General features: G+C 46.8%; 1 protein-coding gene across 3 annotated transcripts in view; it reads left to right on the top strand.

The window, feature by feature from the left end:
- The window catches only part of TXNRD1 (thioredoxin reductase 1), a 75,609-nt gene extending 61,292 nt beyond the window's left edge, over nt 1-14,317 (top strand). For all 3 annotated transcript variants that reach the window (XM_036250743.1, XM_036250745.1, XM_036250744.1), the window contains exons 12-15: nt 220-327; nt 480-575; nt 2,796-2,930; nt 12,498-14,317. In XM_036250743.1, the coding sequence (XP_036106636.1) occupies nt 220-327; nt 480-575; nt 2,796-2,930; nt 12,498-12,560 (402 nt within the window). In that variant the 3' untranslated portion in view covers nt 12,561-14,317. The remainder of the gene's footprint in view (nt 1-219; nt 328-479; nt 576-2,795; nt 2,931-12,497) is intronic.
- Nucleotides 14,318-16,250: the final 1,933 nt, after the last annotated feature.

Genomic DNA, 16,250 nt, shown 5'->3' with positions numbered 1-16,250 from the left:
ACTCATGACTAGTAGTATTGCCCGGCTCCAAACCTCTGCCGGGGCTGCATCGTGTCAGCTCACAGTTCTCTTGCAGTAGGGTTACAGCTGGGCTGTGACTTCCCATGCTTTTGGTAGACATTTATTGGTCTGCTTTCCTCCCCTAATTTTGAGCTTCTTTCAAGCATACCCTTTTTTCAGTTATAATCTCTCTTGTCATAATTCTCCTTTTTGAAACAGTGTGACTATGAAAATGTTCCAACGACTGTATTTACTCCTTTGGAATATGGTGCTTGTGGGCTTTCTGAGGAGAGAGCTGTGGAGAAATTTGGGGAAGAAAATATTGAGGTAAGTTCTACTCTCTACTCTTATGTTTCTGTATGAATTTTATTGTTTAGTGAAAGTCTAATTACTAAAGAGCTCCCACTGTCTACCACAGCTGGTGTCTCACACACATGCTTCTTCAGGTGATAGGTCTAACTGTGTTTGTATCTTCTTAGGTTTACCATAGTTACTTTTGGCCATTGGAGTGGACGGTTCCATCAAGAGACAGCAACAAATGCTACGCAAAAATAGTCTGTAATATGAAAGACAATGTAAGTGCAGTTCTCATTTAATCCTTTCCACTAATTTCACTTAGTTTTTAAGATGTTGCTCTATTGTGATCACATGGTACACAGTGCATTCCTTTACGGTTTTACCTGTCGTCTCCCCAGCTGCATAGACATCCGAGGGCAGGGACCATGGTGGCAGCTTGCTCCCCCCTCAGCCTCTCTGGCACAGAGCCCTACACACAGCAGGCAGGCAGGGATAACTTGCAAACTCTGTCTGTGTGAAAGAGAACCAATTAAGTCATCGGTTATCTAATAATAATGACAAAACGAGAAAGAACAGAAGTGATGCAAGTTTCTGTACTAAGCAGCTGGCAAGAATGGGAAAGCGGTAATGGGAAGAGCTCTTAATTGGGTTCTGATTTAAGATTTCATTGCTGCTGCTACATGTAACAATCGGTAATGAAGGCCTGTGGGGAAACTCGACCTCACAGTTTGTTTCCATACTCACAAAGTAACTGAATAAATCATTAGTTTTCAAACTTTCTGATGCTGCCCCATTTTATATTGTAACTTAGGACACGTCCATCCGTACATGTACTCTGTAAGTGGTATGAATTAAATCTTATGAGAACTGGTATTTTTAACTTAGCTGGAATCTTACTTTAAGAAAAAATGTCCTCAGTGAAAGTATAAATGATGCTAAAAAATCCATTTGTTAAAAACCTAATGGAGCCCTGGTCGGTTTGGCTCAGCGTTGGCCTGCGGACCAGAGAGTCCCGGGTTCAGTTCCCACTAGGCTCTAGCAGCAAGGGGCATGTATCCCCCCCCCGCCCCCCCCAAAAGAAACCTAACGGACTCATGCTCTTCTTATCTGGAATTTGAATGTAATTGAGCTATACCTCTGGTTTAGAAGTTACTGCTCTAGACAGTAGGACCGTTGCAGGTTGCTTTTTGCAGAACCCAGGGTTCTAGGAATACCTGGATCCTCTGCAAAAACAGGTCGTCACAGATACCTTTAATAAGTGAGTGTACCAGTGTAACCCATAATGAGCTATACACACTTGACATAAAGAACAATTTTAGGTAGAATTTTTTTCTTTTCAGACAAGTTTTATTAAAGATTTATTCATGTGAGCATACATTAGATAGAATTTACGTGCTTATACTAGTTAATGGCAGGGCTGGAATTCATGTTGATTTCCTGTTAACCATTATCCCCTGCCCATGTAGCCTTTTGTATTTTTTTCTTTATCCTGTGCCCCTCATTTCTTCCCTACTGTACAGGCAGCAGTCTTGAAGTTGGAGTGTCTCACCTGTTCATATTTTTATGTTTGCCACCTATGATGTATCCATAAACATAATACATTGTAGTTTAATTCATTGGTGTCCTCAGCTAGATAGAGACCTACAGCTTGTTTTTTATCTCATTTTTGAGATCTGTCCATATTATTAAATGTACTTCTAGTATATTTTAAGACCTAGTATATTTTGTGCTTTGTTTATCTATATACTCAACCCTAGATTGTCAGGATAAATTGTGTAAGTCCAACATGGAATATATTATAGTACTTTGGCAACAGAATGGCTTTCTTGATTGCTTTCCGTAGAGTGATTGAGCCTTATGCTCTGCACCCTGCAGCCTGAGGCGCCTCGTCTGTTACGAGGAGATTGGACTAGACAGTCTCCTCTGGCAGAGTTGGCTCTGAGAGTCTGCTCTGGGCAGAGTTTCTCCCAAGTTTGGGATTTGGAATCTATCTGAAATAATTCCCACACAGGTATTTCAGTTGCCAAACATGTTTCTTTTGTTTTCAGATTGGAAGGGACTTAAGTCTAATTGTGTTATCAGTCCCCAAATTAAAATGATTTTTAATTTGTATGAATATCTTAAATATTCCAGCTATCACAGTTTATCTGGAGCTCTGAGACACCCAACCCAGATAGAGGAGATGACACAACTGCCCTTTGGAACATTTTCCAGAACATTCTGAACTCTGGAGTTGCAGGCAGTTTTGCTCTTAATGTTTTCCCTTGTCATCACTTGTGGCCAGCTCTGGTCTCTTCCTTCTTGCTTAATGTGACCCCACAGGATGTATGGGTCCATGTTGGAGTTATCTTCTGCCTAAACAGCTTTTAGCAGCAAGCATTAATTGTGTCTTTGGCTGTTTCTGAGTGGGGTTTTTAGAATGGACTGGGGAAATACTCCAGGTTGTTAAGGAGGAAAAAGAAATCAGTGTAATTGTATTACTTGATTTTATATTTTAGGAACGTGTTGTGGGCTTCCACGTACTGGGTCCCAATGCTGGAGAAGTTACACAAGGCTTTGCAGCTGCGCTCAAGTGTGGACTGACCAAACAGCAGCTGGACAGCACCATCGGGATCCACCCCGTCTGTGCAGAGGTGGGTCACCTGTACTTACATAGCTCTGTTCAAACATGCACACCACCACCACCCGGCCTATAAGTGGCACATCTAGGACTCTGAAGCTAGTGTTCTTCCTGATGTACCCGAGCTGCTCTGAGCCCCCTGACAGCTCGTTAGTGAATGAGAAGAACTCAAAAGGACACCTTGTCCCTAGAACGCACCTTTTCCTCATTCCCACATTGTTCTTTGTGCCTGGTGTGAACTGGATAGTACTGTCATGCTATTAAATGGTAAAAGCCATGAGAGTGATTTATAGAGATGTGCCTTAAATCTTTTATTTATCATGTCTTCTAAATTATTTTCATGGCAGTCAGTTAATAATGCCATTCACACCCAGAAAGAGCTTCAGTACTCATTATCTCAGAGCCAAATGACATGTGTGCCTACTTAGCTTTTGGATCAGAGAATGAGATTTGAAAGTGTTGCTGTTAAAAGATGAGGCACATGACAATAGAATTGGAAATTGACCACTCTGGGCCTCTGGGTGTCAGTGTTTCTTCGTGTTTGTCAGTGATTATTCTGGAGTTGAATATTGTGATGCTTTATTATTAACTTCGGGAATGTAAACCCAAAATGTGTCTATGTTGGAGAGCTTGATGAAGATTGGGAAGAGGGATCTCATATTAGCTTAAGTATGGAGTTGAAATTACAGCTGTTGTCTGGCCACCTTAGTCAGTGGTTTCCACAGTGTACCTTGTGCTTGCACACACACACATGCAGACACGTGTACACACACACGCACACTCCTGCCAGATTTCATTCAGCTGCCTGCTAACTGTTGGTCTCTGTTCTTGATTGCACTTGTGCTGAACTCTTTGCTGAGTGTGAAATGTCAGCTGTAAGACCTGGGCAAAGATTTTGGTTCTTTGCTATATTAGGGATAGTGTCCTCCTCTAAATATTATGCACCTGGTTGGGATGGTAGCATAAAATATTAACATGTTCTGTGACTAGGGCATTATTCATAGAAAACTACTGTCTTGTGAAGTAAAACTAAGCTTCACAAAATATAACATAAAAATGGAAAAGAGTCTAGATTAATGCTTTTAAACAGTGTGCTATGATGATATCTTTTATTCAGTGTAATGACTAAGACCGTCAGTGTCTGTCTAGGGAAGGAGCAAATTAACTTCTTTTTTTTTCCAGAAACACTTTTAGTGAGTGTGTTAATTTCCTGGGGCCGCCGTAACAAACTACCACAAACTGTGTGTCTTAAAACAACACATTTATTCCCTCGCAGCTCTGGAGGCTCGAAGTCTGAAGTCAAGGTGTCAGCAGGGCCACACCTCCCTCCTGATGCTTTCGAGAAGAGTCCTTCTCGCCTCTCCTAGCTTTTCGTGGTTGCTGGCGATCCTTGGTGCTCCTTTACTTATAGATGCATCACTCCAGTTTCTGCCTCCGTCCTCACATGGCCTTTCCTCCCTTGTGTCTGTCCAGGTTTCCCTGTTATTATAAGGGCATCAGTCATTGGATTAAGGCCCACACTAACCCATAATGACTTCATCTTAACTTGGTTACATCTGCAAAAGACCCTGTTTCCAAGTAAGGTCATATTTATAGGTACTGGGGCTTCAAACTTGAACATGTCCTTCTGGGGAACTTAATTCAGCCCACAGCAGTGAGAATATTTAAAAATCTTGATGCCGGTCCAAGATACTTAAAAGCTACCACAGTCATCTTCAATATGGATGAAAAGATAACTCCTCAATGTACATATGTGTATCAGATTTTTTAATCTGAATTCAGCTTTCATTGGGCTGGTTAGAAGGAAGACTGCCGAGGGCTTGGCTCCTGCCTCCCTCGTGGTGGTGTTTGCTGTGCTGGGGTTCAGCAGTGGTGAGCCCCGCAGCATGGCTGCAGCTGGGCAGAGATGCCTGAAGAGGCAGGATGTCCTCCTGAAGTGCCCGCCTGCAGGGAGGCCAGCCAGAGGCCTGCTCTCCTCGGAATACCTGGTGCATCTGAGAGCCCCTTTGCCAGCGCGCATCTCCATCTGTCGGTCCCGTGACGCTGACGCTCAGGAGCTCATTTCCACCGCTTTGATGGGGCGCTTTCCTCTTTTTTCTCAAGCTGGTGGCTGATCAGTGAGATAAAAACTTGGGTGTTGTGTCACTGCACACATTTGTTGTGAGCCTGGTGCACAGCTCTGTGCTGGGCACTTGGGGATGCAGCAGGGATTGAAGACACAGTAAGAGCAGGAAGCAGATGAGTGAAGTGCCAGTCACTGTTCAGTGTCGAGCCCTAGGACAGGGTAGTGTCAGGCGGTGTTTGGAGTAGGGGTACTGGGGCAGGGTGGCTGAGGAGGGAGTCTTGCCTCTGGCTGGAAGAATGTGTTGTGTTAGTCGGTCAGAAGGAACGCCAAATAAGAGGCCGTTCTGGGAGCGAGCACGGCTCACTCGGGGAACTGAAAGACCCTCAATACTGTTGTCGCTTGAAGAGCTTAGAGAGAGGTTTTTAAAGGATGTATATATGTATACACACACTTATTCATATAAACACACTCTCAGTGGAGAAATAAGTGGAAGGTCAAGGCCTTGTAATTCAAGGTGACTTTGTTTTGGGGCATTGGGATTCAGCTGAGAGAAGCTTAAAGCAGGAGAATAGCCCTGGCTGTTTTTGCTCAGTGGTTAGAGCATTGACCCGGACCAGAGACCCGGGTTTGGTTCCTGCTAAGGGCATGTACCTCGGCTGCAATTTGTCCCTAGCCCCGGTTGGAGTCGTGTGGGTGGCAGCCAGTCAGTGTGTCTCTCTCGCATCGACGTTTCTCTCTCTCTCCCTCCCCCTCTATCTGAAGATAAATGCAAAAATGTCCTCAGGCGAGGATTAAAAAAAGCAGAATAGTATGACCAGCTACATTGTTGAGAGACGTCATTCTTGCTACTCTGAAAAGTGGAGCCAAGGAGGCAGGTCTAGAGGCAAGAGTGGTAGCCTGAAGGAGGGTGGTGGTGGTGGTGGGAACTGAGAGGACCCTGAGCCATTGAAATAGGAAGGAGCATTGATAGTACTGCCCAGCTGGTGGGAGATGGGAACAGGGAGGGACTGAGAAAGGTTCACATTCATTTGTGCCTGAGTGGGAAGCGCTGGTAGAGAGCAGGTTCGAGGGGGGAACCCTGGCGGGAGCACTGGTGTTTGTGAGGGTTCCCGTGAGTGTCCAACACGCTGCTCTGTGTGTGTCGACTTCCTTAGTCCTTCCGAGAAGCCCGTGAGGTAGGTGGCAGTGTCTCCATTGGACAGACAGGACAGAGAGGTTGAGTACCTTGCCCACCGTTACCGGCTTGGAGGTAGCAGAACTGGGATTCACACCTAAGCCACCAGGCTCCCGAGGCACCACACTGTTCAGACCGTACTCCATGTCCACAGACCTTTCTGCATATTTGACATAGAATTTTATTTATTTATTTATTTTGTCCTCACCCGAGGACGTTTTTGCATGTATCTTCAGATAGAGTGGGAGGGAAAGAGGGAGGAAGAGAGAGAGAAACATAGATGTGACAGACACATCAACTGGCTGCCACCCACACGACCCCAACTGGGGCCGGGGACCCTCGCTCTAACCGCTGAGCCAAACTGGCTAGAGCTTGGCATAGAATTTTAAAAATGAAAATGATTTATTGGTGGCGATGAGCATAATAGAGACACACAGACCTGGGTGTAATGTCACTCAGCACATTCTTCTCAGTGAACCTGACACGTCGCCCTGCTTTTCAGGAGCTTAGTTTCTGCAGTAAATAAAAGAGAGAATATCTCATTCATAGGGTCGGTGAGCAGCGCCACGTGGAAAGTGGAGTGTCTCGGACAGTTCCTGGCATATGATAGATACTGAGTGACTGCCGGCATCTGTGAGCTGGGTTTCCCCAGGGTATTGCATCTGGATGTGCTTGACTAAATGTCATCATTACATTGTTTTCAAGGGGATCGGGGTGGGGAGGGGTGTGTATATTGGAAAAGCTCCTCTGGATCTTTTTAAAACCCCTGGTTATGAACTACTTGCTTAGAAATTAGATTGTTGTGCCTTAGCAAGTTTCGCTCAGTGGTTAGAGCGTTGGCCTGTGGACCAAAGAGTCGCGGGTTCGATTTCGGCCAAGGGCACATACCTCGGTTGCAGTTCGTCTTTGGCCCTGGTCGAGTCGTGCGGGAGGCAACCAGTCGCTGTGTCCCTTTCACGTTGATGTTTCTCTCTCTCTCTCTGTCTTTCCCTCCCTGTCACTCTATCTGAAGATAATTAGAAAAATATCCTCGGGTGAGGATTTAAAAAAAAAAATTAAGTTTTGAAAAACCAAAGGCTTCTAACCTCTGACAATGGAAATCTTTTTTAAAGCTGCTTGATCAAGGAAAGTGAAATTTGATTGGTAGTGGATTTTAGGGACTCTAGTCTGTGCTAAATGCTGGGTTCTGACTGCACTTGCTCCGGGACCACTGTGTCCCCGTCAAGCCGTGCACTGCAGGGGCTGGGTGCTGCTCAGGGGCTGGCCACAGCCTTCGTTACCAGCCCTTAAGGAGAAGGGTGGCGATGAAGACAGGTCACAACCTGAAGAGTACTTTGACAGTATTGGATCTAATAATTAAAAATTATATGGCTTTTAAAAATTAATTTTCCTAATATGTTTTATTTAATTTCACAAATGTCAGTCCCTTGGATGGATTAGAAATAATAACTTAAAAGCTGGTCCTGAGCACTGCTTTGGAGTGTTCCGAACCAGTCAGCTCCCAGGCCGCTGTGTGTGGTCGGCAGAGTGCATTGACGTCCTCATACCACACTGACATAGTAACCCGGTCTATCGAGCAGCCTTTGGGTTGGGAGTAATTACTTAGAAAAGTTGACAAATCCCTCAGTTGAGACTCTGCTCTTTGGAGCAAAACCGTTTCTAAAGGGTTTCCTTCTGCAATTGCTCAAAGGAGGGGGTGCTGCTCTTGTGTTAACGGAAAGCCCGCTGGTGTCAGGAGCACCAGCAGTACATGGCACGTTCATCGTGAGGCAGTGTGCTGCTGATTTATTCTGGACGTCTGAGCAGCAGTAATTGGATGGGAAACTATGTCATTCAGAGTAGTAATTTCAACTAATCCAGTTTATTTGTAGGGGAAATATAATAGTTCAGGAGGAAAGAACATTAGAAAAGACCCCTGTGAAGTGTCTTTAAATGAATTTCAGTGCCCAACATCAAATGTTTTTTTTAATAGTCAACATAATCACAGTCAGGGTGAGGGGTTCTCATGCGGCTGGGAGGTGCAGCTGCAGCAGCGCTGGGCCCGGTGAGTGTTCCTTGTGCTGGACAGAAAAGCATGAAGAGGCAGCCCCAACGCTGGGTTTTTATTTCATCTTTAAAAAATCTTTTTTTTTAATTGATTTTTAGAGGGAGAGGGAGAGATAGAAACATCGACGACAGAGACCATCGATTGGCCCCCTCCTGCATGTCCCCCACTGGGGATTTGGCCCACAACCTGGGCATGTGCCCTGACCGGGAATTGAACCAGCAACCTCTTGGTCAGCATTCAATCACTGAGCCACACCAGCCGGGCACAATGCTCATTTTTTCAAATTGTGTTTTTATGAAGATTCTAAAGCAGCTATATGCAAATAAAATCTTTGTAAAAATTGACCCCATCAGATTTTTCATGTACACTAATCAATAGTGGCAGACTGTTGGCTTCCCCCATCTTTTTAATATGAGTATGTTATCAGTATGAGAAAAATAGATAAGAGCTCTTTTTTATCTGCTTGCATGTTTGATGGGTTTCATTTTCTTTTCCAAATCTCCTACTAGTTCTATTTCTGAATTAATTCCTGAGAAAGAAAACAAGCTGGCAAATTCATAAACCTAAATTTGTTTGAATGCATTCCCTGGCCCTTTATGGTTCTCCCTTTATAAAAATTGAAAAGAGAGCATGTTTGATGGCATTTTCAATTGCCCATGATATTGTCATTCTAACGCCGCTATTTCCATTATTGAATATTGTCTTTCTGTCCTCTTCCACAGTCACACATTTTTTAAACAAAGGAACTTTATTGCTTTTCCAAAGAGTCATACTAGCTTACAATGTCATTAGCATTTAATTTAAGAGTGCTACTGCAAATGTTGCAAAAATTTAGTGTAGAAACTTCTACATTAAGTATAAAAGGTGAGGGGATAGCTTATTTCAAGGATTTTCACATATCTTTGCTAACAAGGACGAACTATTTTCTCATCGTTATTTTTTTGGATATGAATTGTTCATGGTTTCTTCTGGCTTCATATTTTAAATATTTTCAGATACTGGCCATTATTACTTGGGTCTGAATTTTTTGAGGCACTGATGACATATTGATATATATATGGAAGGATATGGTTTTGTCACTGGTTTAAGGCTGAAACAGACCAAGGGTTTTTCTTAGTATTGTTCCTCCTTTACACAGTAGGGTTTCCCTTTTTATTCAAAAGTGCTTTGGATGCTGATACCTGTTGTTTTGATCTATATAAGTCAAAGAGGCCTTGATATTTTTGTGTCCTTTGCTTTTTGTAGTAAAAACCAGGAAACCAGTTGTTTTCTCAGGAATCAAAGGGGCAGCTGACTAACAAATATATCCAGGTGCCCAGGTGTGCCAACAAGGATGCAGGCACTCAGTGAGCCACGCAAGACGCTCCCAAATAAGCCTTGGCACCAGTCTCAGTAGGACACGTAATGGCTTCAGGAGGTTGGTCCTCACAGGGTAGGACTGATGGGCTCGACCGAATCTTAGCAATGTTACCTCCCAGCTTACTTAGTGCGGTCAGAATGGTTTGGATTAAAGTTTCAGGAGTACTCAGAGATGAGATATGTTTCTAAATTTAATTTATTGAACACAAGCCCTTTTAGTTAATTGAACAACTTAATTTATTGTTTTCATGCCTGGGCTGTGTAGGTGGACAGTTGGCTGTTGTTTTGGTTTTGGTTTGTTTTGCCTATAAAAGCAGAGGTTTGTTCCTTGCTCGTGCTCTCTGGTCATCACGGATAAGCTGCAGCTCAGCTTTGGTGCCTCTTCACCCCCGAAACAGGCTGATGGAGCCTCCTCTCCCTAGGGCATTGCCGGCTACATGGTGGAGGGGAAAGGAGGTAGGAAAGCATACTTGGTGTTTAAGAAGTAATGCATTCCGCTTCCACACGTGTCTTTGGCCAGAGAAGCCCGCCCCCGGGTCTGTGTCCTAATAGGGTGGAAATGTACAATGTGTGGTCCACACGAAAGGTCATCACAGGGAGGTGAAAACACTATGTTTTGGAAACTAATGAAAATCTCACAGTAGTTCAGTCGGTTGTAAAGACCTGATCTGTTAGTGTTAACACAAAGAGAGATCAGATTTCACAGATAAGAAGCAAAATGTTTGACTTGTAGGGAAAGGTGTCATCCCTAGTTACCATTTCCCTCAGCTGGAGGAACTTTCTTGAATGTTTTTTGGTAGTGTTGGCCTATAGGTAACAAAGTTACCCAGTTTTCGTTTTTCTGGAACAGTTTATTTTGTTTTCTTCGTGGAAGTATATTTTTGTTGAGTATGGAATTCTAGGTTGACAGGGTTTTGCCCCCAGCACCTTGAATCTGTACTGGGTACCTGGATTTTGTTGTCCTCCTTTAAAGAGTGCCAAGTTTCCTTGTGGTGGACCATTAACGTCCTTGTGGCTCATTGGATCTTTTTGAGGTTTGTTATAAGCTTTTTGAGGGTGGTCTAGGGTATTTCTTACTCCAGGGCTAGTAATAGTTAACCCTGTTCCTAGGTGTAGCCTTCCGGGGTCTCCACTGATTGCCCCAGGGGCTCAGGGAAGCCACTGGGCTCCAGCGCTTGAGAACTGGGACTTCCCCCAACCCCGAAGGGGCTCTGGTGATTGTTTAGCTGACAGCTGTCCGGCTGTGGTTTCTTTCCTGGCCTCGTGCGGTGTCCTGCCCCCTAGACCTGCACAGCTTGGTATTCAGCCAGAGATGAGGGATCTGCATGCAGATTTCTGGAGCTCTTGATTTGGGTAGTTCCCTCCTCTAGGGAGTTCTGCCCCACAAATCCAGCCACCTCAGCTTCCCTAGTCTCCACTCTTGTCACTTCAAGTCACCAGGATGTCTGCTCTCGTCGGGCTCCTGCGCCTGCATCTCGTAGATGCCACAGGCAGACAGGCCTGTTGAAGGCTCACCTTATTTCTCCTCACATGGGGCTCACAGTCCACTGCTTGTTGTTCGGTATCTAAAGTGACTTTCATATATTTTGTCCAGGTTTTTGTTGTTTAAACAGAGAGAACTGGTTTGGCACCAATTACTCCATTAGGCCAGAAATGAAAATCTTTCTAGATGTAGAAATAGTATGTTTTTGAAATCTTGACTGTGTATTTCCTATTTGGTAAAACTACACGATAAGCAGCTGGTGGTTAGGTCACCTTGAGGTTGACTTCTAGTTGGGAGTGTGACCCCGGTGTTCCACCAGGAATTCTCCTACATGGCTCCAGACAACTGCGTTACAACCCATCACTTGGGACTCTTGCTGAAAGTGGGATTCCTGAGCCCTACCCTAGGTCTGCCAGATTCAGATCTGTGATTTCTGTGTGTTTCAATCTGAGTGAGCAGGCTGTGCTCACTGAGGTGGAGAAGCAGTGTTTTATGTATAGGCCATCTTGCGCGGTACACGTTAAAGCTGCCTGAAGATGCTAGTTAAGGCTCTAAATGTCTGCAAGGATGTGAAACGAGAACGCGTCGGTCACTGCAGATGAGAGTATCGGGCACCTTGGAATTCAGTCAAATCGAAGCTGCAGGTCCCCTCCAACCCAGCAATTGTACCTCTAGCTCTGGGTGCGAGGAGACTCCTGGAGGTCACAGAGCTTGTTGCAAATGGCATATTGGCAATAGCTTGGCTGGCCAGCCAAAGCAGCCTGGATGTGTAATCGTAATAGATCTGCCACTTGAATGATTGGATACTGTAGTATACACCATATATAGTATACTGCAGTAATTGGATACTCTTCAGTGAAAAGTGGAAGAATCAGAGCTCTGTGTGTCCACATGGGGGAATAACAGAAATGTAGCGTTGAGCCCAGAAAGCAGGTAGCAGAAGAGGAAATACACCATCTTGCCATTTTCATGTAAAATTTTTGAAGCCTACAACAGAGAGCAGGAAGAAATTTGTAGGAATGGTCAGCACTGATTGAGGGAGAAGTGGGGGGACCGTGACCAGAGAGGGACACACGTGGACTCAACCACATTCCTATGACGTGAAGAGCTGGGCGGGCACATGGGTGTTTGTGATGATACGCTGTATACTTTTCTACACGTCCCAAATATTTCATGATGCATTTTTTTTAAGAGAATAGACAAGCAACTTGGGTATCTTGTTTTAATCACCCTCGTGCTAATAAAGTTCGTCATTAGATATAACCTAAGTATTTTTCTCTTTTGCCTTGGTTTTAAAATGTTTTCCCCTTTTTATCCTCTGGAGAAGTTGAGGATATCTGTGTTCATATTACTTGTCCATTTCTAACTCCATCATACATGTGGTGTGATCTGAATTACCCTGTTAACTCATCTGCTCGGGTGTCTGAGAGTCTCATGCTGTCTCCCCCGCAGGTATTCACAACTCTGTCGGTGACCAAGCGCTCTGGGGGGAACATCCTGCAGGCTGGCTGCTGAGGTTAAGCCCCAGTGTGGATGCTGCTGCCAAGACTCCAACCACTGATGCGTTTCCTTGTCCAACTCCAAGGCGAAGTTTTCAGCAAGGTTCTTGGGCTTTGACACCTGTGTGTCTTGTGCCTCCACCACCTGAGACCCTTGGATCTAATGGGCAGGAGGTGGTGAATGGAAGGCAGGCAGCATCGCACTGGGGTCACCATGATGGACTCGAAACTGACCTTCGGCAGTGCATCGGCGGATGCGTCCATGAAGTCACCGGCCTCAAGCCCATGCGGTGGGCGGTGATGGAACAGCTGGCGAAGCAGTTTTAGCACGACTTCTTCTGTGGGTTTTCTTATCCTCTTTTCAAGCTTCTAATGCTGATGATTGTTTTCTGTTTTCTCCAAGGTGTTAATGATACTAGAGATGAAAAATATTATCACTCAATTTTTGCCCAACGCAAGTCATGGCTCGAGTGTGCACATCAGGTGCCTTGTTGCTTGGGAGGCGTGGTCTGGCTCACTTGGAGGCTGACAGGCTTGTCCGATGACCGAGAGCTACCCTGGGGCTCAGTGCTCTGTTCTCCTTGGCCGCCCTGCTCACTGAATGTGTGATGACTCCGGCCAAGTTTGCCCCTCTGTGCTCCATCACTGTAGGAAAGAAAATGGCCACTTGGCCAGCATATTCCACTGAGGTGATAGTCCACTGCCTGTCCTTAGCAGTCTAGTGTGGTCACCATCGTTAATTTGTCATGGAGGCAGACACGCACCTTAAATGGGGAAAAACAATAATCGTCTTTATTTAGCTTATTGCGTAACGGTCTAAGCAAGCTGAATCACTTAACCCTTGTTTAAAACTTTAAGCTAAAAACAAAGTGTCACGGCTTTATTTTTCATGTATATTATGTCTCTGTCCCTTCCTAAGAACTACATTGATAGGAAAATAGGTCTTTCCACACTTACAATTTAATTCTTTTGTGGCAATTGCTTTATTAAGGAAGCTGTTAATATCATAAGTTATTATTATTATTTTTGAACACAGGTGGATGTGAAGGATTTTTGTTGAAAAACCAAATGGTTTTGATGTCTTCTGTTGAATGACTGTCCCTGGTGGGATTTCGGCAGAAGTGGCGGTGCTTCTTAGCATTCCAAGCCGGGCTCTCCGGAGCTAGCAGCTCCGCAGTTCAGACCCTGCCAGGGCGCTGCCGGGCTGTCCTCAGGCCGTCTTCTCACTGTGCGGTGGATTTCAAACGTGTGCTGTGGACATCACACCTCCCACCAGAGTTCTTGCAGCCCCTTTGCCATTCCCTCCCCTCTGCTTGTATTTCTCCGCCACAGCGCCGGGCAGTTGATTCAAGGACATTTCTCAGTCACCTCAGGGAACCCCGCGCCTGGCTGGCATGCCGTCAGCAGGGCACTGAGCCTCCCCGCAGGGCTCTGCCTCGCCCTCATCCCACCCGGTCCAGGGCGAAAACGAGAAGAAACACGAGAGGGGAACTGAGGCAGTTGACTGTGTTGAGTTTTATTTATTTTTAAAATTTGTTTTACCTCCAAGTCTGCCAACCTCAAACCAGACCAGCAGGTAGTGCGGGACGACCGCGCTGATCCGCGTGGTTCTCGGTGAGAGGATGGAAGTTCTGCCCCCATGAGAAGGAGCATACTGTACCGACTTGTCTTGTTCAGGTTCTGTGATTGCCCACTGTATCGAAACATATTACGTTCCATGTATTTTTGTTATAACTCTTCTGGAAAAAAATGTGAACCATTAAAAGGTGTTGCTACCCACCACGTGTGACTTCTCACTGAATGAGGTCTTGGGGTTCTTTGGGCGAGCTGTTGTGTCCACGACCCCGAGGACCAGCGGCCGAGTAGGCAGCAGTGAGGGGCTCTCGGCCTGGCCGCTGCTGATGTTTACATTGTAGTGGTGTCGGCTTTCCACGTTCCACTTTCCAGCTCGTCCTGATTCGACCTGTGAGGCTTGGTCTTCAAGGTGTCAGAACCTCCCCACCCGCCCCACCCCAGGTCACCCTGCTCCCAGCACTTCATGCGTCCATTGCTGCCCCTCCCTGTGACGGAGCGAGGGGCAGGGTAGGAACCTACGGAGTGCTCACATCCATGGTGCTGTATGTACCAAGTGGATGAACACGGCGGGTGAATGTGTGTCAGCTTGGCTGGATCGTGAGCTGCCCCGATACCCGGCTGGGCGAGGTGGGGAGAGAGGCATGCACACACAGGATTGGCTTTGTGTCCCCGACTGAGCTTAGCGCTTGAAGCAGCTTGCCCTCCCCAGTGTGGGTGGCATCGTCCGGCCACTGAGCTCTCACCAGAAGGAAGAAGTCAGCTCTTCCTGCCTGACTGAGCCGCGACACCATCTCTGCCCCGATGCTCCTGGTTCTCCGACCTCTGGACTCAGACTGAGCCACCTCCAGCTTCCCGCCGGCTCTCCTGGGCCTCCAGCTTGCAGACGGCGGGTCGTGGGACTTCTCAGCCTTCATAAATCCTCTGACAGAACGTCAGTTAATACAGAGCGTTAAATGGTGGTGAGTGCCTCCATCATGGGAGGGCCGGCACCCTGGGGAGCCACTGGAGGTCTCTGGGCAGGGAGGTGTGACCCAGATTATCCAGAGCACTGCTGTCAGGGCTGCGGCAGCGGAGGCTTCGGGCAGGATGGAGGCGACGGGAGCCCAGGGGAGAGACGACGGCCCGGGTCAAGGTGCCAGCAGAGGGTGTGATGGGTGCGTCCAGTCCGACATGAGCTGAGGGTAGAACCGGGAGGGTCCAGCATGGGACTGGGTGTGTGACGGGAGCTTCAGTGACTGGAAGGACTGGGACCCTGGGAGGAGGGCCGGGTTTGAGGAGACTGGAAGCTTGAGGTTGGGTCCCGAGTTTGAGACGCTGTTAGACATCAGGGTGGAGGTGGCGAGTCGACGGTTGGACATGTGAGTCTGGAGTTGCAGAAGGAAGCTCGGGACAGAGTTCAATGTGAGGTCAGCCCAGCGAGGATGTGTCAGGTCCCCAGGACGAGGCCCTCGGCATGAGTGCAGCTGGAAATGAGGAAATCTCTGCTCCACACGGGAGCTGCCCCGAAGGAGACCAGGGCCAGAGGACCTTACAGCTTCTTTCTTTGATGAAGAATGGCAGGTTCTAGACCCGTAGACCCGGGCGGGGAAAGGGCGTTCCAGGCAGATCCCCAGATGAGATGGAAACAGAAAATAAAAGATGGAGAGGTGAGTGGTAAGCAGCCCGTGGAAGGCCCCACACAGCAGGCCAGCGCTTTGGGACGTCATTCTGGGCGCTGGGGAGCCGGGAGGGCGCTGGGCTGCCGGGGGGGGGGGGGGGGATGGTGGGGGTGGGGTGGGGAGCGAGGCATGCACACACAGGATTGCCCTTGCACAGCTCCGAAATTCCGCGCCCTCAGCCCGCCCTCCCCCACCCTGATCCCGGCCGGCATACCTGACGGACCTCTGGGTTGGGAGCAGATTAGCGTCCCGCCCATTCCAGACCGAGGCAACAGGCTTACATCACAGCTTTGCCACCTCTTGGCCAGGTTAGCCATGCTTAACCTCACTCTGCCTCAGTTTCCTCATCTGTAAAACAGGAATATTCATTGCACTTTCCCAGGGTGTCTGGGAGGGTTACACGAGTTGAAACGGGGAAAGCGCTTAGAACATGACCTTGCTCTGCAGAGAGTTAGCATATGGTGAAGTTGGAC

Source organism: Molossus molossus, unplaced genomic scaffold (genome assembly GCF_014108415.1).
Source record: "Molossus molossus isolate mMolMol1 unplaced genomic scaffold, mMolMol1.p scaffold_m16_p_10, whole genome shotgun sequence".
NCBI lineage: Eukaryota > Metazoa > Chordata > Mammalia > Chiroptera > Molossidae > Molossus > Molossus molossus.
The sequence above is the reverse complement of the archived record's forward strand: the minus strand, read 5'-3'. Positions and strand labels throughout refer to the sequence as shown.